Source organism: Agelaius phoeniceus, chromosome 2 (assembly GCF_051311805.1).
Source record: "Agelaius phoeniceus isolate bAgePho1 chromosome 2, bAgePho1.hap1, whole genome shotgun sequence".
In the NCBI taxonomy this organism is placed as follows: domain Eukaryota; kingdom Metazoa; phylum Chordata; class Aves; order Passeriformes; family Icteridae; genus Agelaius; species Agelaius phoeniceus.
The window spans coordinates 91,703,758-91,730,634 of NC_135266.1; the positions used below are offsets into that span (position 1 = coordinate 91,703,758).

The 26,877-nt window shown below is 40.4% G+C and overlaps 1 protein-coding gene across 1 annotated transcript in view; it reads left to right on the forward strand.

Annotated features, from left to right (window-relative positions):
* Positions 1 to 26,877, forward strand: part of POLQ (DNA polymerase theta) — a 53,018-nt gene continuing 26,141 nt past the window's right edge. The window contains exons 1-14 of the mRNA XM_054627804.2: positions 1 to 199; positions 3,807 to 3,989; positions 4,713 to 4,843; positions 6,252 to 6,408; positions 10,320 to 10,428; positions 13,053 to 13,272; positions 15,119 to 15,263; positions 15,352 to 15,498; positions 17,172 to 17,384; positions 21,069 to 21,211; positions 22,464 to 22,668; positions 23,217 to 23,359; positions 25,724 to 25,917; positions 26,238 to 26,362. Coding sequence (XP_054483779.2) covers positions 1 to 199; positions 3,807 to 3,989; positions 4,713 to 4,843; positions 6,252 to 6,408; positions 10,320 to 10,428; positions 13,053 to 13,272; positions 15,119 to 15,263; positions 15,352 to 15,498; positions 17,172 to 17,384; positions 21,069 to 21,211; positions 22,464 to 22,668; positions 23,217 to 23,359; positions 25,724 to 25,917; positions 26,238 to 26,362 — 2,314 coding nt within the window. The remainder of the gene's footprint in view (positions 200 to 3,806; positions 3,990 to 4,712; positions 4,844 to 6,251; positions 6,409 to 10,319; positions 10,429 to 13,052; positions 13,273 to 15,118; positions 15,264 to 15,351; positions 15,499 to 17,171; positions 17,385 to 21,068; positions 21,212 to 22,463; positions 22,669 to 23,216; positions 23,360 to 25,723; positions 25,918 to 26,237; positions 26,363 to 26,877) is intronic.

Below are 26,877 nucleotides of genomic sequence, written 5' to 3' on the forward strand. Positions count from 1 at the left end.
ATGGCGCGGCGGGAAGATGGCGGCCGCACCGTTGTCTTTCCCCCGAGCGGTGCCGTCGCAGCCTCGGCCGCGGGGCTCGGCGGCCGCAGCTCCCGCACACCGGGGCGGGCCGTGCCGCCCGGCCCCGCCGCTCCCCGCCGTGCTGTGCTGAGCCCCCCGCCCGGCCTCGACCTCTCCCTGCGCCGCAGCGGCTCGGCAGGTACCGGAGCGGGGAGCGCTGCCCTTCTCTCCCGTTCCCCTTCTTTCCCTCGCCGCCTCCCCTCGGTCGTGCAGCGCGGCGGGTCGGGCCGTGCTGGGCAAGGGGAGCGGGGCTGCCCGGGGCAGCGGGGCACTGCTGGAAGCGGCCCGGGACCCTCCGAGCCTCTGCGGGCGCGGGGCTCCGGCCCTGAGGGCGGCGCTGCTCGGGCCGCGCTTCGGCCCTTCCTTTCCCCATGGAGGGTAGCGGCTCAGCCGAGAGACGGGCTTGTGTTAGCGGGGTGGTGATGGAAGCATTTCCTGCACCCCTCGCTATGTAATCGAGGAAGAAAATAAGGAAATGTGTGTCCTGTGCACAGGTGTGAGATGGGGGCACGCTGTGTGCCGTGTAACAGTGGGCCTTATTTTTGGATTGGCCTCTAGGTGCTGCCATAACACAGCAATCGGTATCGTCCGTTCTCTTTGGTGTACCAGGCTAGGTTTGTTTACCTACGTTGAGAAATCGATCAAAGAACACACATAGAATACAGAAGAAGTATATTTCTGTATGCAATATACAAGATTTTGTATAAACATCTTGTGGCAAGGTGTCATATCAAGTGCTCCTGCTGCCAGACAGAGCCACTTTAAGTGATGCTTCTAGATTCCATACATAAATTTTACCAGCTTATTGTGCTCTTGAATCAAGAGAGAAATCAAGATGTATACAGCATCGAGATTGTATACAACATCTTAAATCAAGATATTTACAAAGCATATTGCAGTTTCATCTTTTGTGATTCTTCTCTTTTGTGATTTTTCTGTAACTTTTTAAAGCGTTTACATCTCTCGGTCTCTTCTCCAGTCATGTCACATCTTCTCTGATGTGATTATGCTCTGCAAGATACAATTTCGTCAATTTCTGCAAATGGAACAGAGCAAGGAAATGTACACATTTCCACAGTCAGCTCCCCAAAGACAATTCAGTAAGCAGCACTCTTGTGTTTAACTGGCCCCACACTCTGGAATGGTTTTCCTTCTGCGAACTCTAATACCTAATGCTTTTAACCAGCAATTTGTATCTTCCTAATTTTGACTGTTTCTTAGCATTGTTTTAGTAAATAAAAAAAAGTTAGTTTCACAGGTTTACTTCTGTATATAGATGTCTAAGCCACAAGTTTCCAAACACATCTTCAGTTCTAATCTAAAGATATTCTCCAAATAGCTGAATCACCTGATCCTTTACTCATTCCATCTTTTACATAAAATTTGTTGGTTTGAATACTAGGGAAAAAGCTTGAGGTCCCGTCACATAGGGTTTTTTATGTTTCTGAATCTTAACTCTTGCCATATTAGTCACTGTATTTGATTTGCATAGCAAGTGGGGGGACTGTAAAGCTTCTGGTGGCTTCTGTGAGAAGCCACCAGAAGTTTCCCCTATGTTGAACTGAGCCAATGCTGCCACTGGCCAAGGCCATCAGCAATGGCAATAAGCCCTCTGGGATAATGCATTTAAGAAGGGGGAAAAAAGCCTGTACAATGGCACCTGCAGCTGGAGGAGTGAGAGTATGGGGTGGAAGCAGCCTGCAGACACCAAGGTCAGTGAAGATGGAGTGGGAGGAGGTCCTTCAGGTGCCGGAGAAGAGATTTGCCTGCAGCCTCTGGTGAAGACCATGGTGAGGCAGGCTGTCATCCACCTGCAGCCCATGGAGGTCCATGGTGGAGCAGAGATCCACCTGCAGCCCATGGAGGTCCATGGTGGAGCACAGATCCACCTGCAGGCCATGGAGGTCCATGGTGGAGCACAGATCCACCTGCAGCTCGGGGAGAACCCTGTGCTGGAATAAGTGGTTGCCTGGAGGAGGCTGTGGCCCTTTAGGAAGCCCACATTGAAGCAGGCTCCTGGCAGGACCTGGGGAGAGAGGAGTCTGTGCTGGAGCAGGTTTGCTGGCAGGACTTTTCACCCTGTGGGGGACATGAACTGGAGAAGTTCATGGAGACTGTCTCCTGTAAGAAGGACCCGACACTGGAGCAGGGGAGGAGTGTGAGGAGCTCCTCTTTGAGGAGGAAGGAGCAGCAGAGCCAATGCGTGATGAACTGACTGCAAATCCCATTCCCTGTCCCCTTGTGCTGCTGGGGGGAAGGAAGTAAAGAAAATTGGGAGTACAGTTGATCCTGAAAAGAAGGGAAGAGTAGGGGGTAGGTAGTTTTAAGATTTTGCTTTATTTCTCATTATCCTACTCTGATTTGATTAGTAATAAATTAATTCTCCCCAAGTCAAGTGTTTTGCCTGTGATGGTACTTGGTGGTCTTTCCCTGTTCTTTTCTTCACTCATGAACTTTTCACTGTATTTTGTCTCTCCTGTCCTGTTGAGGAGGGGAATGACTTCGGGTAGCTTTGGGTAGCATCTGGTGTCCAGCCAGGGTCAACCCACCACAGTCACAGTTTAGGATGGACAATTCTGGTCTCCTCTGAATTCCCCTTGGGAAGTCTGTACTGCTTTGTAGCATATTTCTGTTCTCTCACAATGGTGCATAAATTTTTGTTTAGTATTTTATGGTACTTTGATTACACAAAGTGAAGCAAAGCTGTGTAGAGGAGACTGATCATGCAGCAGTGACAGCCTAGATTGGGGTTAACCTCAAGGCAGCAGTTGAAGTTTTTAGTGTGATGAGAGAAGAAATGCTGGCTGCTTATGCAGGCTGATATTATTAATCTAGCCTGCCCTTATGCTGTCAACAATGGTGGGAAGTTTCTTTTAGAATTTTTTGAACCTACCAGTAGAAGAACAGATGCAGTAGAGGCAGTAGACACAATTACTTGGTTTTCATCTCAATTTGACAAGGTCTTTCACAAAATGCTTTTACTGGAACTATATATATTTATGGGTGATAGGGGAGGCATTCCTGTGCATCAGAAACCTGGATGGGACAAAAAGCTTGAGTTTTCTTAATGGCTTGGAAAAACAGAGAAGGAGAGGGAGGAGGCAGTGTCTGTAGTCAGCACAAAATTGTTTAGGGTTACTAAGACAAGAAATAATCAGCAAGGAACTTAATTAAGCTAGAGGAACTGGCAGTATTGTGAAGATGCTATCAGTGTTAATAAACTGAAATATGACACACTGTACAGAGTATCTTGGGCTGCTTGTTTGCTTTAGGTTGTGGTTTTCATTCATCTGTAGAACAAAAAAACCCTGGGCAGTTCTGTAATCAGTGAGAATTAATGAAATTTCAGTAGCAGTAACTTCTTAAAAGGGGAAGACAAGATGGCAAATACATTGCAATGCTATTACATCCATCAGTGCTGAAACTCTCTCTGACTATGTATTTGGTAATGGCTGCTCTGTCTCAAAAGCAAATACCAGGGCAAGAGTTTGGTGAAGAAATTAATTGAATGTGGAAAATCTTACAGGAGGAAAAATTGAAAAAAAGATGTCAGAAGATAAGAAAAATGGTGAACCATCCACACAAAATATTGAAAAATAGAAAAAGAAACAGATAGTTTATTGCCTTTTCTTGTAATACAGGAGTTTGTAGAGAAGTTTGACATTTGGGTGTATAACCTAAATGACCTCAGATGCAAAGATGATACTTGACTTTTTAAATTTTATTTTTATTTTCTCCTTCCAAAGGGCAATATCAGCAGGTAAATGTTCCTGAAGACCAAGCAGACAAGTTGCTCCTTGCAAGCTGGGATCTTCCCAAAGCAGTTCTGGAGAAATACCACAGTCTGGGAGTAGTGCAGATGTTTGAATGGCAAGCAGAATGCCTGATGCTTGGACAAGTTCTGGAGGGAAAGAACCTCGTTTACTCAGGTATGTAAACATCTGACAAAACCAGTCCCCCCCCTACCTTTTCCACTGCCATTTACAAGGACTTACTGGTGCTGAGACATTTGGATCTGACAGGTAGAAAAGTCAAGATGTTCTTCTGGAGACATATTAAGATCTGTCCCATTTCTGTACCTCAAACTTGACTTAATGATCTCCTTTCCAGATGTGGAGAGAGACTCTTTGCCCCATTTTCTCTCTTAAAGTTCCTTTAGTTAGGAGTCAGCTAATGGTGACTCTTCTTTATTACAGACTGTCAGCTAGGAACTGAATGATACCAACAATTGAAGATATACATACTACTGAGAATATTATTTGCTATTAGTTTTTTTCAGTCCATTTGTCGTTTTTCATCACATATTGTGTGTGGGGTGTGTGTGCAGGAGGGGAAGTAATGCAAAAGGAGAAGGAGGACTGGTGGACTAGAAATCTGTAGGAAATGACAGTTGGTTGTCTACCCTTCATGGGAAAAAGGTTCTAGAGCAGCACTGAGAGGATGAAGAACTTGGAAGAGAGGTGGGTGATTTTAGTCTTCTTGACTCTTTATAGGGGTGACTGCAAATGTGGTTGTGGGTGAGAGACATCAACTGAAGAGTCCCACCCCAAGTTCTCCAGTAACTGCTTTCTATGCTAGATTTGTGATGCTTTTGGATTTATTTTTTAAACTTTAAAAATTAATTAATTCCCCCCTCCCCTTTTCTTTTCAAGCTCCTACCAGTGCTGGAAAGACTCTGGTCGCAGAATTGCTTATTTTGAAGCGAGTCCTGGAGACTCGTAAGAAAGCTCTTCTCATCCTTCCCTTTGTCTCTGTGGCCAAGGAGAAGAAATGTTACCTGCAGGTAAGTAGAATTCAAGGAGGGTGAATTTGTGGGTAGTAGTTGTTGGGTCACGTTTTTTTAAACAGAAATGCAAAAGCATGGATTTTGGGGGGAAAAAAATTGCTGAGTTTTTTCAAAAAAAAATTGTAGATAATTTAAAATTTTCTCCAAGCTGGACATAAAAAATGAAACTTTTAGCCAAAAAGGTAAACTTTGAAAAAATTTACAAGGTCGATTACAACATTTTATTTCAGCTTTGACTCTTAAAACATTGTTACTTGCATTTATTCACCAATTTGATAACAAACAGAATTTAAATGAAGTCTCTGATGAAAGATCATGTTAGGAAAAATACAAAGGGAAGGTGTAAATGCTGTCTTAAGGATAAAAGTATATTTTAGCTTTCCTTGGGGTATTCCACCACAATTTTGTGCATTTGATTTCACTTTAACTTTGCTATTTTTTTTTTTTTCTGCCAGAATATGGTTATGTCTTGGTTTCCTTGCCCCAGCTATTTAAAAAATAAAATTACAGTGGGAACACTCTACAAGACATAAATATTTTTTCTTGAAAGACTTCCATATCAAAAATTGTTGCCATTAGCTAATGACAATGACTAAAACCAAATCCAAACCCAGCAGACATTTTTGCATGTTTGTTATAGTTTCTAGCAGTTAAGACAGTTTGGTTGTCCATCAACTGAGATGGTATCTTAACTTTACAAATTGCTAGGAAATTTTACAAACAAAGTGCAAAAGCTACTTTGAAGTGCTTGATAATGGAGACACGTTTTTGCTTTAATCTTGTAAAACTGGAGGACTATCAGTGCTCTGTTCTGCTACTCCTGGAAAGAGGTTTGGCCACAGCTTCACATGCTTGAACTCAAAAGGTGACCTACCTGTGAGGTGCAAATATTTGTATCTTTTTTTAATGCCCTGTGGGATATGTCAAAACTTTGGCACTGCAGTGAGGAGACCTGGAAGAGAAGAAGTTACTGTTTCTTGGCTTTCAGTGTGAGATGTGTCATCACTGTGTTTGGAGTTCCATTTTGGCTTTTGCCCAGAATTTCTCAAGAGGAAGGTGTCTTTTTACATAAGCCACTGATATTATAAACTGTTACACTGTGTGTTCCTTAACATTTTTAATATTAGATCTTCTTATACATAGCAGGGGTCCTCATCTTTTACTCAGTTATGTACACTGTCTTGCAATGTGTCCTCTGTGGCTTTTGCTTTGGAAATAAAAAATGACAGTGGGGAGATGTGTCACTAACTGGCTGGGATATGGCTGGCTTTAATCTGATTAGTTGGCATTAAAAATACTAGAAACTGTAGATGCAGAGTGCAGGCCTTTATGTGATTCCAGCAGGCAATGGTCAGATGTTCAGAGTTGTAATCTTGGCATGATGTTCTTTATCCCTGGAAAACAGGCCCTCTTCCAGGAGGTGGATGTGAGAGTTGAAGGCTACATGGGAAGCATGGCTCCTGCTGGACGTTTCTCTGCTCTGGATGTTGCTGTCTGCACCATTGAGAAAGCCAATGGATTAATCAATAGGCTCATAGAAGAAAACAAAATGGACTCACTGGGTAAAATACTACAGCTTGGCCATTGTGGGGTTTACATATTCTGAGTGCATGTGAAATCATAGGATGCTTCAAATTTTCTGAGTTCTGTAGGTGACAGACATACCATATAGGAATATGCAGCAATTTTCTTCTTCCAGAGAACCTCTTATTTGGATTTAGAAGGACAGGCAGCACTGTTCCATGTAGCTCAGCAGCTGGGATGAGTAGATAGAATCTGCAGGCTTTAGTTTGTCTCAAATGGATGGCAAGCTGCATTTAACAATGATTCCCATTGCTGGGAACTGTTCTCTAATTAATAAAACTGAATCAAAGTTCTGAGACATGTTTGAGTTCAGGAATATGTTATGTTCGTTTGTTTTAGACAGAGATTGTGGAATCTAAGATCTGTCTTCATTTAGCTTGAGGAAGAGAAGGAATTATATTCTGTGCTCATCTGGATCCAGATAAGCAGAACGAATACATAGTGCTCCTCTGGGTAGGCATTTTGACTGGGAGGGCTGTGCCCTTCATTTCTGTCTTGTTTGCTCAAAACCCCTCTGTCCTTGTAATGTTGGCTCCTGGCTCACTGTGGCCCTGATGGCCACTAGATAATGAAAGTACTCATTAAGTATTGGGGATAAGATAAAAGCTGAAGAAGCCCAATGTTTCCATGTACTCTTGAGAGAGATGTGCTTTCCTGTTCTAATCAGAAGTTTGTTCTTCTCGTTTTTTCTCTGCTCCAGAAAGCTATACCCAGTTATGTTTTACACAGTAATCCTTCCCATCTTCACTCTGTCCTGTAACATAAGCTGGGTGCTATTTTAAGAATATAAAAATAGATGAGGATCGAACTGCTCTGAGACCTCCACCTTTGAAACTGCTGTTCTGTGTGCATCTGGTATCATCATAATCTGCTGCATTGTGTACCAGAAGAGCTTTTTAGAGAGAAAATGGGAAATAAAACCTTGTAGGTTTTTTCAGAGTGTGAGATCATGGGATAACACATTCACACCTGGTTCTATAGGGGCTGAATCACCATGAATGCTTTAGAGACTGCCAGTGGGCTGGAAGATGAGTGGTGACTGTTATGCAGCATTTTAAACTCATTCAAATGAAGGCTCCTGCAGTCCAGCTTGATTCTTGAATGTATATCTTCATCCCTTCACTTGGAAGAAAACCTGTTATTTATATCAATATATGGCTATTTGGTTTATGGTTTTTTGCTTGTTTAAGCTAGGGTTAGTGTGATCCTATGTCACCACACTGTGCAAGCTGTACTGCCACCACAAAGAAGACAGTAGGGTCAGGATAAGCAACTTTCTGTTGGCTTGTGTGCCTTGGAAGAATACTCAGAATATTAAAATGTATTGTTTAATGATATCATCTTTCAGAAGGTAGAGATACACCAAATCCCTCTGGTTGGAACCTCCATTTCATCCCTACATGTTGTTGCACTTTCAAAGATTAATGTACTTGAAAAGAGTAATTTAAATATAAGCAGCCAAGTGACTACAAGATTTGAGTTTGAAGATGTGTTCTCAATACCAATTCCTCCTTAAAGCACCACGGTTTTCTTTCACCATTTGAAAATATCTCTGCTGCAAACCTCCATTTCCCTTATGCCCCATTATGGCCATGTAATAGAAATAAGGGTAAAATGCTTATTTTTTTCTTTATATGCTTCTCTGACATTAATTTAAAAATTAAATTTGATTTTAAAAAGTTATTGTTATGTAGGAAATGGACAAGTTTTCTGTTTGGAGGTAAATTTTCATAGAAGCTGTAAAGTATGGGTATGAACTGAAAATGCCAGTTTAGCTGTCACCCAAAGGAAGCTTGTCTGAAACTGCAAGATTGTACCTTGTCTTCTAATTAATTCTAAATTTAGACCAGTTTGTAACAAGGGTGTTTTATCTTTTGAGATGAGTTATTGGGAGATGACTGCAATCCTGGCTGGATTCCATCTCAAGCTTGAGCTGTTCCTTTTACTGATGTCAACCCCATGCTGATAGCTCACGTTGCCTTTGGAAATTGTTGAGAGAAACTCAAATCCTCTGCCTGCCAGAGCTCTCTTTGCTTTAAAAGCAATGTTGTGTTGCTAATTATTATATAAGGTGTCAGTTTAGAACATCCAGGTACATGGGAGATGATATTCCTCTTGTTCAGCCTCTTGACACTCATGCTAAAGAAATTTTTAGGAAAATTATTAGAGAATAATCTGCTGCTTTCTCAGCAGTGTGTCAGCTGGGAATGGATTTGTAATGTGCTGTTGTGATATTTGTTTCTTAATTTAAACTTGAAATTAAAATGTTACTAGTTGAATTATATTTTTAAAAAATCAAGTCCTTTCTGCTTTTCATTCAAAACTTTTTAGTTCTATACAGGATGGGGAATTAAAACAACCTAGTTATTCTGCAGTAAACATGTCTGGTAGCTCTCAGGTACTTTTTGGTAGGTTTTTTTTTCTGCTGTCTTCTAGGGATACACCTAATTTGCAGACAGAAATAGCAGACTGAGTGTAGCCTCATTTTCAGTACCTCTGTGGTATGATGAAGGTTTGAAGTGACTTGCATGGATTTTGCTTTGGTAGGTATCTGATTAAACTGTCCTGTCTCAGCTCTGGGAGAATTCAGGCAGATTGTTGTATGGGGAAGCAGGAAGAAGCCTTTTCTGGTAGCTGAACAAATATGTATTTGGTCACCAATGAATTGCCATTATTTACAAGCAAGCACAGAACAGAGGAAGTAGAGGAAGAGAGAGGAGCTGGATGGGTGGGAGTTTGTAAAAGAGGCTGATGAAGCAGTGCAGCACTCTTTTCTAACTTAAGTGGCTTGAAAGAGAAGGAGGGAGAAAACAGACGGAGAGAGAAGGAACATATGTAGGAAGGAGAGAAAAAAAAGAGAAGGAAAAATAGCATTGAGACAGATAATGTAAGGTCACATTTGCCCTTAAGCTCCTGCTATTTTAGCCGCACCAGAAAGATATTACATAGCTGCACCAGGGAGGAAAAAAAATTCCACAGCAGCAGAGCTAATGAAGTGTGGTGTCCTCTGTGCCCTGCTTTTTTTTTTGTGTAACCTTCCTTTATCCTACTCCATCTCCCTGGGACCCTGTCAGCTGGCCAGAAAGGGTACATGCTGCTGCTGGGATGTGTGCAGGAGGTGCACTGGGTGCCTGAGTGGTAGTGGCTCTGTGTTTTCTCCTCAGGGAACACTCTAGTCTGGTCTGGTGTCTCTAGCTGCTGACATTCAGAAGCCTTTTTAGACATTAGTCTTTTAGATATTTCTACACACCTTAAAAATTTGATGGAGGTGGTTAATAGATTAAAATGTCATTTGCAGGCAGTAGGAGGGCAACAAAGCTGTCACATAGGATTTTTTTTTCATTAGAAAGCCAAAGCTAAGTAGTAGAACTCGTTCAGGTTTGGTTAATGAAGAGCAATTTAATAGGAAGAAACTCTGCCAGTGTAATTACATCTGCTCTTGTTTTTTTTCTGACACAACTGCATTAGTAAAAAATGATGTTTTTAACTAAGACAGTGATGTCAACAAAATTTTTTGCTAGGTCATTTGAGTGCTGGAATTTTCCTTTCCAGATACTCTGAAGCCTGAGGGTTTTTACTTGCAAGGAGGTTACAGTATAGATGCTGTAATACTGTTTTGTGTACTGTCTTGACTAACAACTCTACCGATTTAATTTTATTTTTTAAAAGCTGATTGTGTCTATGTGTGGTTGTGGTGGGTATAAAACCTCATGACATCAGTCATGATTTGTCTCTCTCAGTGACAGAAGGAAGCCAATCATGGTGTTGGTAAGCATAGATGGATTTGTGAATTTAAAATTCTTCATCATGTGGAATGGGAAAGGATTGAGGCTATTTGCTCTTAGTTTGGAGGTTTGTCAGAAATGACCTGAGTGCTCTTCTTTATCAGGAGTGATTGTTGTGGACGAGTTGCACATGCTGGGAGACTCTCATCGAGGATATCTGCTGGAACTCCTCCTGACCAAAGTGAGATATGTTACAGAGAAGGTAGCAAAAAGGTGAGCAGACTGAGATATTTGTCTTTTACTGCTAAATAATTGATGACTCTAAATATTTATTCTCTGTGTGAATGGAAACTTGGGTTAGCTCCAACGTTTTTATGAGAGCGATGACCTAGACTATTTTGTTTATTAAGATCTCATCACAGCCCTTTTCAGGAACCTGCCATTGTAGTTAAACCCTCTTTTCCACATGGTTTTCAATTTGTGTGCTACCATGGGATTTATCCTCTCAGGAAAAGAAATAAGGCTGAAGCTTTCATTTACTTCTTTAGCCTTTTTTTTTTTTTTAAACTTTGGATTTTTTAAAACAGTTTTGCTAGCAGATTTGCCCTGCCTAATTTTTCAGTGCTTCATGGAGTGGTGTAATTATCCTACTGGAATGCTCTGGTGTGATGGAAGAGTGGGCAGGCTGTTAACTTGTGCATGGTGAAATGATCAGAAGGCTTAGAGGATATGTCAGCAGTCTGCTTGGTTAGCCCTGCTCAGGGTGAGCTCTGCTTTTGCTTATAACATGTGATAGCCTAGTGGTTGCATGTTTTCTTGCCTTTAGCAGAATTGATTTGACTCTTTAGGGGACTAGATAAGATGTTTGAGAAGACCTCTAGAAACTTTTAAGAATTAAGTATCTAGATCCTCAGCACCAAGCTGTCCAGCTGCTCCATAGTGCCCAAACATAGAAAAAAGGAAATGGAGGAGGTAGTGTAACCTTCTTAATCTTTATTGGTGGTGCTGAGAGAAGAGTCAAAATCAACTGTTTCTTTCGCACAAAAAGTCAAATTTTGTCAGTTTTCTCTGCTGCTTCTTGTCTTGTGTGTTGTACCAGTGCTGGCTAAGCAGAGACCATCTATTTAGTTCTGGGGAGCTGCCATTTCTACACTGTCTCTCCACTGGACATTTCACCCAGTATTGCCCATCATGATTTCCAGGAGCCAGCAGTGTTCTTGGTCTAATCACATCTGACTTCTCACATTCTCCCCATAAATCCTGGAAGTTATTACACTTTGGAGCAGTGTGAGTGACTTTGCCACTCCTTTTCTCTTGGTTTATCAGGTAGCTGCAGCACAGGTGCAGGCTCACCCTCTGCTTTACTCCCTTGCATTGAGGAAGCAGGAAGGAGAAAACACTTGCCAGGAGGAAAAAAGTACAGGTGCATCAAGGAATGTTCCTGGGACGACACTGTTTCATCCTTCATGCAGGCATGCTGGGACCCAGGTTCTCTATCTCTCTGTCAGGATCAAGGTGACAGTGGTACCCTCTACCACTTCCTGACATGAAGGAAGTGGCAGCTAATTTTAGTTTGGAATCCACTGGATTCCTGGAGCTGAAGACCACATTTTCTCTCAAATGTCCTTCTAAGTCTGTGTTTTGGGTTTTTTTCTCCTCTGTTATTTAATGAGCTTATATAAAGTCTTTAAACACTGTCCAGTCTGGCCAGTTATCAGAATGATCAGTGCCTATCCCATTGAAGTACAAGCTGTGTCTTCACAGCAAGAAAATGTTCTCAGATGGCCACTGCCTGTGTGGGTGTCCATGCTTCTCCACAAGGCTTTTCCAGACTCAGCCAAAATTCTGCAGCAGATTTTTCTCCTCCTTAGTCACATAATATGCTGTAGAGCTAGAACTTTTTTTAATCCTTGGAGGTCAATAATTGCCTTAGGGAGGAAAAGGTCCAGAGTTCCTGTAGGGACAAAAATCTGTAGCCTTGATGGTGAAGCTGTACCAGCAAATGCTTAAAGAGCTTGGATAACAGAGATCCTGCCTCTCTTCAACTTCCTTATTTCTGTCTCATCAGTGACTGGCCTTTTATACTCAGCTTCTGGATAATCTTGTTTTCTCTGTCTTGTCTTTGCCTGGATTACCAGGGTCCTCTAAGAAGATTCAGGTTATTTCTGAGTTCACAGTGATTTGTTAGATCTTTTTATTTTTTAGAGTCTCGATTTGTGGCTCAGTGCAATGCAAATGAGTACTTTTCAAACACAAGCTTAGAAGCATAAAAAACCCTATTGTGTGGATGTAAAAGCCTGAATTAGAATCTAAATTTGGGTATCTAAATTAACAGTTTGTGTTGTCAGGTTTGTTAGGAGTCCATTACTTCTCACTGTCTTTAGTGAAAGCTGCTGTTCAGCATTTTAGGAACAGAAGCTACTTGCTTCTTTGCTGTTCTTGGGGCTTTGGTTCCCATATCTAGGAAGACATTAGTCTAATATTATTTGTCCTGAAATGGAAGCAAATAGAAGTGTTTTAATTAAGGTATTTAAGCTTAGAAAGATTGCAGTGGAGATTGAGCCGTTCCTTTATTTCATATTTTTGTTAGTGGCAAGGAACTAGATCTTTGTATTTGTTTTCAGTCTCTCCAAATATGCAGTCAATTCATAGCTGTTGGCTACCTAAAGAAGGTAGAGGTTTAGGTTCAAATTGATTAAAAGCTGAATTAGCTTATTATCAGTGCATAACCTGACCTGTTTTCTAATATGGCTTCTTTCTTTGTCAAGAAGTTGAAAAATGAGCTTTGGACTTGAGAGGCTGGAAGGAATTAGATTGAACTGTTTTTTCTGAATTCCATTCTCCAGAACAGTAACCTGTGTTGTCACTAACTTTCATTTTCTTTTAACCATTTCCAGACACACAAAGAGCACCAGTCCTGGTTTTGGTGGGATACAGATAGTAGGCATGAGTGCTACCCTCCCTAACCTGGGGCTCCTGGCCTCATGGTTAGATGCAGAGCTCTACTGTACAGATTTCCGCCCTGTGCCCCTCAAGGAGTGGGTGAAAATTGGCAGCAACATATATGACTCCTCCATGAATTTAGTGCGAGAATTCCAGCCCAAGCTGCAACTGAAGGTAACAAAACCTTGGGATAGTGCCTTTGGTAGTGCTAAAGTTAAAAAGACAGCTCCTGGCATGTTTTTTATTTATTTTAAAATAGATGACATTCACAACTTTGTTGTTTACTTCATGCTCAAACTGAGAATAAAATTGGTATTTTTGTCTTCTCCTGCCTTAAACAAAAAAACCCCAAAATACAGACTCATGAAGGTATTGAAGATTTTTGAATCTGACTTGAAGACAAAATTGACTTTGCAGTTATGTTGTTTCTGAGTACTTGACAGGTATAAAGAGTTTCATTCTCCCTTTACCCACCACTCTATCTTGTGTCTGGAAATATACTTCCCTTTCATAAATGTAGGTAAGTATTTCCTGCTTAGGCCAAGGAATTTGCATTCATAATTGGGAGAAAATATTGGTATTAAAATCTGGTATTGAACCTGCTTTTGTTAAACTGCTAAATGATCTAATTTTGACACTGATTAGAAGGCAGATGTCCGTTCCAATTCTTCTGAATCTGTTTTCAGTAGTTCTTTTGCACACTTGAAAAGGATATGGAAAGTTAGGGGTAACATACTATGATGATTTCAAGGAACCAAATGGGTACAAGTGGGAAATTTGAGCTCTCTACTTGTAGGTCCTTTCCTGTGGAGTCTTTGAAGGGTAAATTCTCTCTCCAGTTGATTTAACTGCTCTGTATAATATTAGTGTAGTAGTTGGGCAATATGGGCTGAATGGCAGCAATATTTTGGAAAGTTTTGCACTCCATTCTTGCACAGACATTCTCTTGTCAGTAGTGTGGTGGCACAGCAAAGAAAAAGTATCCTGGAAACAAAAGGAAGTGTTTTTCACTAGAGCATTTGGAAGTTAGTTTTTATGTGATCATATTGAAAAGGTGATGTTGCATTTGGATATTTTTGAGACAGTTGCTTTGGATAGTTACTAAATTAAGCAAGAGAAAGAACTAAACTAGGCTTATGACTCAATAGTTTAAGGGAGTTGCCTTATTTTATAAGATTGGGGGATCTTGGGCTTGAAATTTATCACTGGACCTTCAGACTTCTGTGCTTCAGCCTGGACCAATAAAAGGGAACTTGATAACTTCACCACTTCAGCTGAATTCGGCTGATTCCTTGTGGAAAAGTTCCTGCCATTGCTCCCCTGTTTTCATTTGCATTTTAGTGCTTTTTAATTCTTGCTGTACTCCTACATTTTTCACTTCTTCCTTTGGCCTGCTTGCTACAAGAGAATCTGGCATAGGCAAGCATAACAGATCAATTGCAGGGACTCTCTTAAGATCTTAAAACCAAAAAAGCAAGCTGTAAACAGCAGGTTTTTGCATGAACATCTATATAAGTATCCCTAAAAGCCTTCCACTGTGCTCTGAACACCTGCAGTCTTTGGTCAGCAGTGCTTGCTGAGTGCCTCTTACCGGGGATGCTTAGACTGCTACATGCCAGGCTTTTAGTTCAGACATCCAAGTTAAAAAATGTTCCCTAGTTTAAGTAGAGGGGTTTTCCTTTGGGCCTCTTCCCCACTGCTGTTAGCCATGATGTGGAGGTTGCAGTGATTTGTTTGTGCACTGTGTGTGGCCTTCGTTCAGAAAAAGATTTCTGAAAGCAAGATGTAAAAGCATTACATGTATTCATGGGTAGGTCTAGAACTGCCCTCAGCAATGTAGTCATACTAGTGCTTGTACTTCATAAAGCAAGACAGAAACTGAGCTAACAGTCCTCCGTGTTCTGATTGCTTCTCTTTCTGACTGGAAGTAGAAGGTTCCTACTGGGATAAAGAAGAAGGACAGCATTTACAGACATCATTCAATCTGAGAGTGCACTGAAAATATTTTATCTCAATTCAGGGAGATGAAGACCATATTGTGAGCCTGTGTTATGAGACTGTTTGTGGTGGCCATTCAGTCCTGCTCTTCTGTCCATCCAAGAACTGGTGTGAGAAGCTGGCAGACATCATTGCCAAGGAGTTCTACGGTTTGCAACAAACTGAAAGTAAGAGAAAAGTACTTAATAGAGGACTACAGTGCCTTTAAAGAAAATTAATTTTAGTAGGAACTATAAAAATACTTTCTTTCTCAAGGTTCTGCAAAAAACTCAGCCCTTGCCCCAGTTGTTGTGAACAGAGAAGGGATTGATGAGGTCCTGGATCAGTTAAAGCGTTCGATTTCAGGCCTGGATTCTGTGCTCCAGCGTACTTTGCCATGGGGAGTTGCATTTCATCATGCAGGTATTCCTGAATATCTTGGTCTTGAATTAGTAATGGTCAAGTCATATGGGTTCTTTTCCTTGCAGGTATCAGCAATTTACCAGTTGCTTTTTAAAGCATTCTGTAGATTATCATTAAATAAGCTTTAAGAATCCCACAGTAACAGGCAAATTTGAAATTCGTTTTGGGGGCTGAAGACTTTAATTCACAAATTGTTTTGCTGCATCTTCTCTATGTTGTGTTGGTGTCCTAGGGTGACTTTATGATACTTGTATCCCCAGTCAGCTGTTCTGTTTGTGCTGGATGTTATGTTCTGTGCCTTCAAGACTGGCTCTGAAAAGCAAAGTTTTGTTTTGTTTTCAGCCTGCTCACTCCCCCACAGTTGGCAGGATGCAGACAGGGCAGTCCATAGTGCAGCTTTCACTTTTTGCTCTTGCTTTTGCTTTTGCTCCTGCTATGCTTTTGCTTTTGCTTTTGCTTGTTAGTTTAGCTAGGCAGTCCAAATTTTTCCCTGGACTGTCTTTCTTTCCCTTTTCTTGGAACTACTTGAGCCTGCTCCGGACTGGGACCTGGGAAACATTGAGAATTTTCACTTTGTGGCCTGCAGCAGCCATTCCCAGCACTGGAGGGACTGATAACAGGAGAGACTTTCTGAATTTGTTATCTTTTTCAGAGTGGTGAAAGAGTGGTGTCATCTGGTATGGTTCATTTTGCGTGCTGGGGGGTGTTTTGCCTGTTAAATAAACAGGTTCTTTCCACTTCTCTCTGAGGAATCCTTCCCAAACCAGTTAGGGGGAGGGGCTGTGTGGGTTTGCTTTCTGGAGGGCCCCCCTTTTGGAGGTTTTCTCCCAAATTTGCCCTAAACCAGGACAGTTGGATAACAGCAACTTCTGGAATACAACTTGCCTGGTCCTTTCTTTGTGAAATGGCAGAAAACTTAACTGATTTGCAGCTCCAGGATTTTCAAGTTTTTCCTAAAGCTGCCAGAGTATTTCAGAGCAATTTTCCTCAGCTTAATATTGAAATAAATGAGTGAATAGAGGCAGTATAACAATAAAAATAAAAGGAGCATGTGTTGTGAACACTTCTGCTTGGATTTTTTATTTCTTACTTAGGTAGGTAATAGAGCATGTCACCTGTTGATTCACTGAGAGAAAAGACTGACTGGGAGAGAAAACAGTAGCTATGGCATTGATTATGTAGGAGGAATAACTCCAAATGCTTACAGAATCTGTATTTCTTATAAAATTGGCCTGAAGCCTGAAGGTAATGTAGAAAGATACATACTAGATGTGTAATGGAAATAATGAAGATGGAATCCAGGGTCAGGATGGCAGATGAGTAAATCCTATTTCCCTGTTTTCTCATTTTTTTATTTTATTTCTTTATATATTTACTTGCAGTGCTTGTAAATATAATAAGTAGTACGTAAGTACTACTAAGGAGTAAGTAGTTCATCTTGTCATCTTAGAAAAGCTAATATATCACTGTCAGTTGAATAGTAAAAACTTAATGGTGAAATTTCTCTTCACTTAGCGGTCAGAAGTTAACTAAAGTAGTGCTGCAAGTCTGGTTCCTAATGCTGCCTGGTGAATGTTCATTAAGTTTGCTCTTCCCTTGCTGGACAGCAGTATTTTCAGCTCTAACATTCAGTCTCACCATCACAAGGGTCACTAAAAGCCATGTCTCCTCAGGCCTGACATTTGACGAGCGGGACATCATTGAGGGAGCCTTCCGGCAGGGCCTGATCCGCGTGCTGGCCGCCACCTCCACGCTGTCGTCGGGAGTGAACCTGCCCGCGCGCCGCGTCATCATCCGCACGCCTACCTTCGGGGGCAGGCTGCTGGACATCCTCACCTACAAGCAGATGGCTGGAAGGGCTGGCAGGAAAGGGGTGGACACAGAGGGTGAGCAGAGCCTTTATTGGCATTCTGTCGGAGCAGTGTTAACCTGATTAAATCCAGGGCGGTACTTCGCAATTAGCGACTAATCATGATGGATTCCTTCAGTGTGCTGTATGATTAGGTTAATCAAGATGAGTTTGTTTGGTATTAATTTGTTTGGTATTAATGGAGTAAAAGTTGTAATTCCCAGGGGATTGTTTTCACTGCCTGAGGCTGACTTTGGTATTTATATGTCAGTTACTTCAGGAACAGGCTATTTTTGCCTTTGAATTCTTGTTAGCTTCTAAGGCTGTGTTGTTCATTTGCCTTAATTCTGTGAGCCATGGTCAGTTGACTAAAGTGTTTAGAGTTTTAGTGAGAAAATTTGCAGTAAGCTCTCATTGGATGGGCCTAAAATGTAAGAAATACATGTCTACAAAGTCAAGTCTACAACCCTAATTTAACAAACTTCTGTTGTCTGAAATTATGATTTAGATTTATTAAACTTAACCATCAATTTTATGGATCTTGAAAGTAGTAATGAGACAGACAAGGAAATATGATCAGTAGTTCTCAGGTAATATGGTACCTTCTTGCATACAGTGGCACTGATTGATGTTCAACAAAAAAATCCTGCCTGTTATTTTAATTTGCAATGGAAATTTGTCTTTGTGGATGATTGCAAAAAGCCACATTATGCAGGTATAAACACAGTAGAAAAGAAGAAGTTCAACAGATGCGGGAAGTGGGATTTGCCCTCCTGATTGTTTGATTGGTGGTTGCTGGAGCCCTATGTAAGCAGACTGTTCTTACATTTAGCTTTCTATTTTTGCCTGAGTAGCATAGCAACAGAGCATTTTGCGACCTATATCTCTGTGAGCTCTCCCTGTGCGTTCAAGGAAAGGGCAGCTGCAGGCTGGATTTTGAAATTTTCCAGACTTTCTCATTTGACTGTAGCAGGCAGGTGTAAAATTACATTATTCCTTGAAGTTTCTTCTTTTTCTCCTTCAAGTTACAATAATTAGTACCCTTTTTGACAGTTCTGATGTGACAGTTCTGATGTGTAAGCAGTTGATTTTATGCTGATGAGCTTCATGAATGTACCATTTTTTTCCACTCCACAGAGTCTTTTGGATGAGAACATAAAGCTATGTTGCCAGCTGCTACTCTGTCACGGAGTAGGGAGACTGGAGGACAGCAACTTCAGCTGGATAAAGTTCCTTATGTGGATATGAAATTTAGCTGACAGACAAAAGATAAATGCTGTTGGTTTGAATTCCTCCTCCTCTCCCAACATTATAGTTTTGGATTGTCTTCCGTTTTGGTTTTTTAATTTATTTTTCTTGATTTGATAGAAACTTAAAAATATAATTTTGGAGAGTGAAATGTGTTTCTTTTAGTATTCATCAAAACTATGGTTTTCCAAGAGAAATAGGTAAAGCTGAAGAAAATCTAGAATTTAGTAGGGCCTTTGTAGGTTTTAATGGAGTTTTATGCCTAGATATCCAGAGTTTGTCTAGTCTGATGCTAACCTGGACTTCCCCTAGTACCTGAAATGTTCAATAATGGATATTGGAACAGCTCAGTTCCTTTTTTAAAAATTTATTGTTTACTAGATTGCAATTATTAGCTTTGAATTATCAGTGGCATCTTGGGAAAGAATATCCCCCAAGTCTTGTAAAACTGTCAGATAATGTAGAACTAAGTGGATACCCATCTTCTGTTAGATTTTCTTTTAGGTACATCACTCTGAAAGAGTCAAAGGGAAGTTTTCAGAGGAAATTTCAGGTCACATCAGAACCCAAATACAAAATGAATAGATGTTCTTTATTGCTAAAATAAAAATAAGCTTTTCTTTCACCAAACTGCTTTACAGGCAGTTTATCTTACCTACTCTCCAGTTCTGTCAAAAGTACATGATCAACTGATATCAACATTTTCACCTGGCAGGATTAAAAAAATCAAAGACACATCCTCTGAACATCATTTCATTCTGTAGTTAATTTATGTAATTATGTTTAAGCTGTATTTTGTTACTTGCCTACACTGCATTTATTTATTCTGTTCATTAAATTTAAGTGCAGCTGTGTTTTCATTACCTCTGGATTTGCAAATTACTGTAGCATTTCCACAGCTACAGTTTTATCCTAAGTTAACATTCCTAGGATCATACTCAGATACCCACTACCAAAATTACCTTGTGTCCAGATGACATGCATTTAAATCTTAACAAGTTATCATAAATCTGTCATGATATTTAATGTGCAGCTAATCCAAAACTAGTACTCTTCTCTTAGTCAAAGGCAAACATGTCCTACCCATAATTCATTTGTCCTGTACCAGCTGACAAAGCTTGCAACTAGCCAAGGTCTTCAGTGATCCAGTTTCTCCCTAATAGCTTTGTGGAAAAAATATCCTTTATGTGACCACTGTGTTTTCCATGGTTAAGCTGATACATGGAAAAACTCCACAAGATGCACGTGCTTTCTGAAGAACTTCACCCTCTCTTTATTGCCTGAGAGGTTACATGTGCATAAGGTTTTGCAGTTCACCATGCATATTCATTTCCTAGCCCTGCCCAGCCCTGCTTGGCATTATGATTAATAATAAGTGCAGTGCTCTGGTGGTCATCTGGTGGTTGTGTGGGAGGAAGCAGACAAGCTTTCCAACGACTTCCTCAGGGTGGACTTCTCTCCTTGTCTCCTTGTGCGTGCTCCCTGCTCTCTTGGTGGCAGTTCAAATCACAAGGCTGGTCTAAGCTTTTCTGGGGGTCCAAGGAGCCTTGCTTATCTCAACAGCCTTGCAAGTCTGGTACTCTTTCCCTCCTGCTTTGGGTCACAGTTCCTTATCAAAATATCCTTGCATTTTCTCATTTTGTCTTCGCAAGCACAGCAAAAGTTAAACAATACACATGATTAAACAGCTGTCCTTAATCAATCACCTTTTAGTTTCTAACCCCCTTGCCTCAGTATTATGATCTCATTAAAGGAATTTACCCATTATTTTCATTTTTCTTTTGTGACTCTGGGATGGTTTTTGTCTCCCACAGAGTTTCAGTAGTTGGAGATTAACTGAACAATTTCTGATAGAGAATTTTAAGGTAGGATATATTGAGATGTACTTTTAGTGGAAACCATGCAGGTGTATGTGTATGTAAATGCGTATATGATAGTTTAGAGGATACATAGTTACTTAGATTGGTAATTTTGGATTTCTGAATTAGTTATTTCTGGAAATGAAAGCTGGTTGACTTAATACAAACTGTCAAAATACTGTGCAGCTTTTATGTTTTCTTATTCCTTTTGAAAATTTTTTCAGTTTATTAATGTAATGAAAAAAGTCAAATTAATGCCACTGTATATTATAGTTCCAGTCAACTCCAGAACAAGAAGCAAGAGTGATTCAGCAGCAAAGCAGATGAACAGAGAGGCTGTGGATAACTTGGCAAGACCTAGACTAGCCTAATGTAACTTTGAAGCTGGCTCTGCCTTAGTTCTGATGTACTAGCAGTTCTTACATAGCAATTCATATGCACTGTTTAAGGTTGCACATTTTTTCTCTTCTTTTGTTACTTAACTTTTTTGAAAATACTTACAGTTTTCCATTCCAATAATATGTCCTTGGTGAGCTGTGTGCAGCTGTTTTAGTGCTAAGATGCAGTACTAAAGTAATTGGTTTTGTATTTGTTTTGTTTTTCTTCTCCAATAGGTGAGAGCATTTTAGTCTGCAAGCCCTCGGAGAGATCAAAAGGTGCTGCTCTACTTCAGGGATCTCTCAAGCCTGTTTGCAGCTGTTTGCTTAGAAGAGAAGGGGAAGGTGTTGCTTCTAGCATGAAAAGAGCAATACTTGAGGTATGGGACACTCAGGGATTAGAATTGTGCTTGGACCCTTGCAGGGTGGTTTCTTCTGTGACACCACCAAAAGTTTTCTGTGCACTTCTTTTTCATGTGCTTCCTCCTTTGTCAAGCCAGTCATTTATTTGGCTCTGCCAGCTTGCTTCAGTATTCAGCATTCTGTCTAGGATGTTTCTCTGCTTGCTGCAGAGTGGGACACGCAAAGGAGCTTTGCTATTGTGTTAGATGTACTCGAGCAGCAGGCAGAACTAAGTGTGATTCTTAAACTTCAGGTGTGACCCGACACTGTTAACTGGAGGATGTTTGTAAATTACTGATCCTAGAGGCTTTGTAGACTGAATTGGGCCATAATGACATTTGTGGAACCTTATAGGGTCTCTTATTTACCCCCTCAACTTACCTACCTCTTCTGCACAGGAATGATTGAAATTTTGGGAATACATTTTGGATGAGCAAACAGGGGTGGCATCCAATTTGCTCCCTCCTCTGTAGGGTTCCTATAGGACTAAAAGGATTTCATTTCACATTGGTGAGCTTATGTCCTTTTCCAAAGCTGCTTTTGGGCTTGAACTTGGATTAGATACAAGATTCTTTAAATAGAATCTGTTTGCTATATTTTACTGTCTTTTGAAAGCTTTTGTGATGCTTAGAACTGAGTTGTACTTCCATAGATTTTGAATTTTAGCAGACCGATGGAATTTCTAAATGTTTTTTTCTGCGTAAGAGCTATCTAAAAGAAGGGGGTTCCTTTAAGGCAAAACCAAAACCCAAGGTGAACAAAATTGCTCTCAATCAGGAAAACAATGGTGAAGTATAGCATTCATATTTATTAAGAGAAATCTTCAGTATGCTGAATAGCCTTACAAGAACTTCACTTTCATGGTTGGCTTTTTGTATTCACAAAATTGCAGTTTGTGTTCTAACATACTTTAATATTTCACAGTGTTGGCTAAGAAAAATGCCTCAGGCTAGTCTCAAATCTAAATTGCTGCTATGTGTATGTTCACTTTCAAAATAAGATTTTGTTAATCATTCTTTTCCATAGCTTAGTTCTCTTACATCTGCCCAAGATGACTGACTTCTTGCCAAGAACATTTTTAAAAGTTACCTGTTGCTTTGCCTCATATTCCCCTCTCTGGGAAAATGGTTCTTTAAAACTGAGATGATGGATCACTCTCTTTGATTCTCTGATCTAGCGTTCTGTCCTGCTGCATCTCTGGCAATATGAGCAGGTATTTTTCTTCAACAGATCATAGTGGGGGGAGTAGCCAACACTCCAGAGGATGTGCAGACCTATGCCTCTTGCACTCTGCTTGCATCCAGCTTGAAGGAAAGAGAGTGGGAAAATGGGAAAGAACAAGACAAAGCACAGGCTGGACCTATTGAGGCTTGTGTGGCATGGCTGCTGGAAAATGAATTCATTCAGGTTGTGGACTCTGGCAATGATGTGAAAGGTAAAGCTGGTGTTCCTCCCAGTGATTGCAGTTTTGATTTGCTAACTGAGTAGATGTTCAATGTAAATTAACAGTAAGGACTTCTCTGCATTTTTATTGTATTTTAAAGAATTGTGTTTCAAGAATTTTCTATCTTTCTGGAAGGTATCTTTACACCTCTTTTATCATATTTTGCATGCACATGTTCTTGGAAGGCACATCACATCACCTGCATATCACTTGCACATCACCTCTAAGACTGATGCATCTTAGTCTAAAAATTCCCAAAATATTTAAACAAAGCAAACTTTTACCACAGGATTGGTGCATATTAACTGCAGACTGTGATTTTTGTCTTTCTAAAGAGAAAAAGGCTAGTTTAGACATAGGCAAGGCTAAACCTGTTATTGTTTCCATTTTTCTGTCTTTAGAATGGAGACATACACTATTTCTTATTGAAAAAGCAGCTGTGAAAAGTTAGAAATCTCTCAAATGCAGCACAACCTGAAAATTATTATAAACTTGCATGTAAATGTTTCTCTATGTAATATATATATTTTTTTTAACAGCAAAGGTTTATCACCCAACACATCTTGGCTCAGCTACTCTTTCCTCTTCTCTTTCACCAATTGAAGCCATGGAAATCTTTGCTGACCTGCAGCGAGCTATGAAAAGCTTTGTTCTGGAGAATGATCTGCATATTGTCTATTTGGTAGGTTCCTATTCTGTGTCTTGTATTTTCCACTACCAAAACTAAGAGGAGACAGCACAATGCGAAGTTCTTGGCAACTCCATGAACACAGGTTTGGGTTTTTCTGTGCTTTGCTTAGCTTATCCTTCATGAAGAAAAGTTTCTAAATGGAAGGTTCTTCAGAATGAGTGTGTTACCATAGTGTCTATTGTGCAGACAGGTGCTGTGTGCCATTTAACCCCTTCTTGTCACCCTTGACTTACTAAGATTTCAGAACTTAATAACTTTTGAGCATAAAATAATTGTAGATTTTCTGAGGCACTTGAAATTGATAAAACAAATTGGGTTTTTTATGTATGTTTGGGATCAGCAGGCTTAATTTCATATTACTTTTGGAGGCACAGAAAGATGTTGGGCTTTTAGTATCTATTTTGCTTCCAAAAAGCCTCAGAGACCCAGACCACTTCCTTTCTATGGATGAGCCTTTCTTTGATTCAGTTACAGTGAAATTCATCCCTGATTTAATTTACTTGCCTGGTGATGCTGCCAGAGCTAAAGGAAGGAGTGTGATAAATCTTATAAGGGAAAAGTGTCCCAGAGTGTGTCAAGATTTATGAGCACATAGACCTGAAAAGCTAAGCACTGCTATTTAAGACCCTGGGAGAGGAAGCCATGAACTTGTGAAGATTATTGAAGAAACCAGATGGATTTGCAGTGAGCTACTTGGGATTCATGGCTGCCAGAGGCCCGTCATGCAAGCATCAGCTGAAATCTGTCAGTCAGCTTTAGCCTTCTTTAGGAGTAAGGTGTATTCTCTTTACCTGGATGATATATCAAAGGCAGAGCTTGGGAGTCTTGTCTGATAAGAAAGTTCACTTCAAGAGGAATGTGCTTGCAGTTACAAAGCTTGTTGAGCTGGGAGGCAGGGGCAGGCAGGAATCTGAGCGTACCTGTCTCTGCTTGGTGAATTCAATAACCCACTTATGGGCTAAAACAGCTAGATTTTTTTTGCATCTACTGCTGTCCCATATGTACTCATATCTCTGTTTTAGAGGACCACATTATATTTTGTTCTATTTCTGCCAGATAAAATGAACTCCTTTGTGTTATGCACCAGTGAATTTTTTCCCTGTTTGCATGTCCAAAGCAGAAAAAAAAGGGTGAAATTTGTTCCTGTTCTGGGGTAGAGGCAGCAATGGCATAATGTTTTTATGCTGTACTTTTTAATTGCAGCATCTTGTCTAAGGTTATTTTAAATCATACACTGTTGAACAAAATGTTCTTGAGATTCTCTTCTGTTAAGCTACTCTAAAACACTTTCTTGCAAGTCTGTTCATTTTCAAGGCCAAAGGTTTATTTCATTTTGTTGCTTTTTTAGTTTTTTTAAGTATTGTTCTTCATGTGTTCCTTATGAGCTACAGGGAGTTTATCTGCTAAAATACTTTTAAATTCTTTTACCCTTGCATCTTTTACATGTACAAATATGAGACTGAATTCAAAGCCCTTGTATTTTAGGAAAGTTGATTAAAACAAATAAGGATTTGCTAGACAGGAAAGTAATTTTCTTTAAAGACAAAAAACAAATCACAACAAAAGCCCAATAAACAACAAAAGATAAACCCCCATCTTAGTAACTTTTGTTCTTCTCGGCAGATGAAGAAGCATGGATGATTTACAACCACATAGGCATCTAGTATTCTGTGCCATTTAACATTTGTGCCAAGCAACTCTTAGTTCTTTCAAAATAATTAATCTTGCTTTATATCGATAAAGGTATGAAGACATTTTGTCTTCTCATAGAGGAACTGACTCTGTGCTGACTAAACATTAACAGAATTGATTTTATGTCTAAAAACCATTAAAAAAAAGTTCTGGAGGGCTTTTTGTTAGTGTTAATAAAAGTGGAGATTTTTTTGTAGTCCAGGTGAATGAAAGCTTCAGCAAGTTCTGGCAAGTTCTGTGTCCTTCCTGCTTTATCAGAGGCTGTGGGAGTGGTTAGTGTGATTACTCGTGGTTTTAAAAAGTTGATAGATGTCTGTAAATTATGTTAAAAAAGAATAAAATGTTGTTTTCTTAAAGGACATTGAAGAGACAGCTTAAAAATAGTTTAGTGGCTTGGATTTAAAGAATAATCTGACAAAGATTTTAAATTGTTTAATCATTGGAGTACCATATGAGTCAGATCTCATCAGTACAAGTACTACAGAAACTGGATTAGAAGAGCTTTTACTTTCTTCATGGTCCACGCCTGTGACTCAGTGCCTTTACGTCGTGCGTAGGATGCTCTAACCACATTCCCTAGGCTGTAGTTTTGTTTATTAAAAACTCTATTTAGTTCTGTTTATTTCTCTAAAACAGTTTTTTGCATTGTGTTATTTTCTTTAGGTCACCCCAGTGTATGAGGAGTGGACCACCATTGATTGGTACCAGTTCTTCTGCCTATGGGAGAAGCTGCCTGCCTCAATGAAACGTGTGGCTGAGCTGGTGGGGATTGAAGAAGGCTTTCTAGCTCGCTCTGTAAAGGGCAAAATCACTGCTAAAACAGAGAAACAGCACAGACAAATGGCCATCCACAAAAGGTAGCCACAGAATGTGGGTGTGAAAGTGCAGAGATCAGAGGCTATAACATTTGTAATGCACAGGCTCTGTGTCTGTTTTCAGGAACTTGCTCTTTTTCTGAGTGAGCTGATAGGTCAGAGAACCTGCACCTGGTCTGCTGTGGTCTGAGAACACTGGTGGCACAAGATGTTTGTGCTGATGTTTTTGGAAGCCATCCTCTCTGTTTCTTTTGTGTGCTATAGTGTAGAACTGTTCTGTCCTATGTATCACAGCACATTTTGGCATGTAGAGTAATGTGCCCCAGATGACAATTTTATTTCTTCTTGTACTTTGTCAACAGGTTTTTCACCAGCCTTGCCCTTCTGGATTTAATCAGCGAGGTTCCTTTACAAGATATGACCAAGAAATATGGCTGTAGTCGTGGCCAGCTTCAGTCCTTGCAGCAATCTGCTGCCACTTATGCAGGCAAGTTGTCTGAGCAAAATACCCTAGGAGCCTTAGGCTAGTCTGGTTTTTTTTTTGGTTTTTTTTTTTGTCCTTTCAGATTTGGGGCAAAGATAGCCACAGTGTGGTACTGACAGCAAACAGCCTTGTGTAACCACTTACGGATTTATAGCTTAACCTGTGTTTGCCCCTGCTGTGGAACCACAGAGTGTGCAGTGGGAAGGGGGGCAGCTGAGGGGAATCAAGCAGTGTGCAGCATGCTGAGCTCTGTGGAAGTCAGCTGTGTGTGCAGTGCAGGAATGTAGCTGGTTCAATACTAAGTATGGAATTAGTGCAAGTCCCTTCTAAAGCTTTGCTCTATGAGGAAAGAATACCTTTCAGCATTGAGTAAAGTTTGGAGCCTCTAAGATGGGACATGGCTTTCTTCTGAATGCAAAATTAATTGGCCAGGAGGTATAAGGTTACAGTTGTCAGAACAGAGTGAGTGGCTTCTGGGTCATTTATCAGCAGCTCACAGGAGGTCAAGCAGCTGCTAC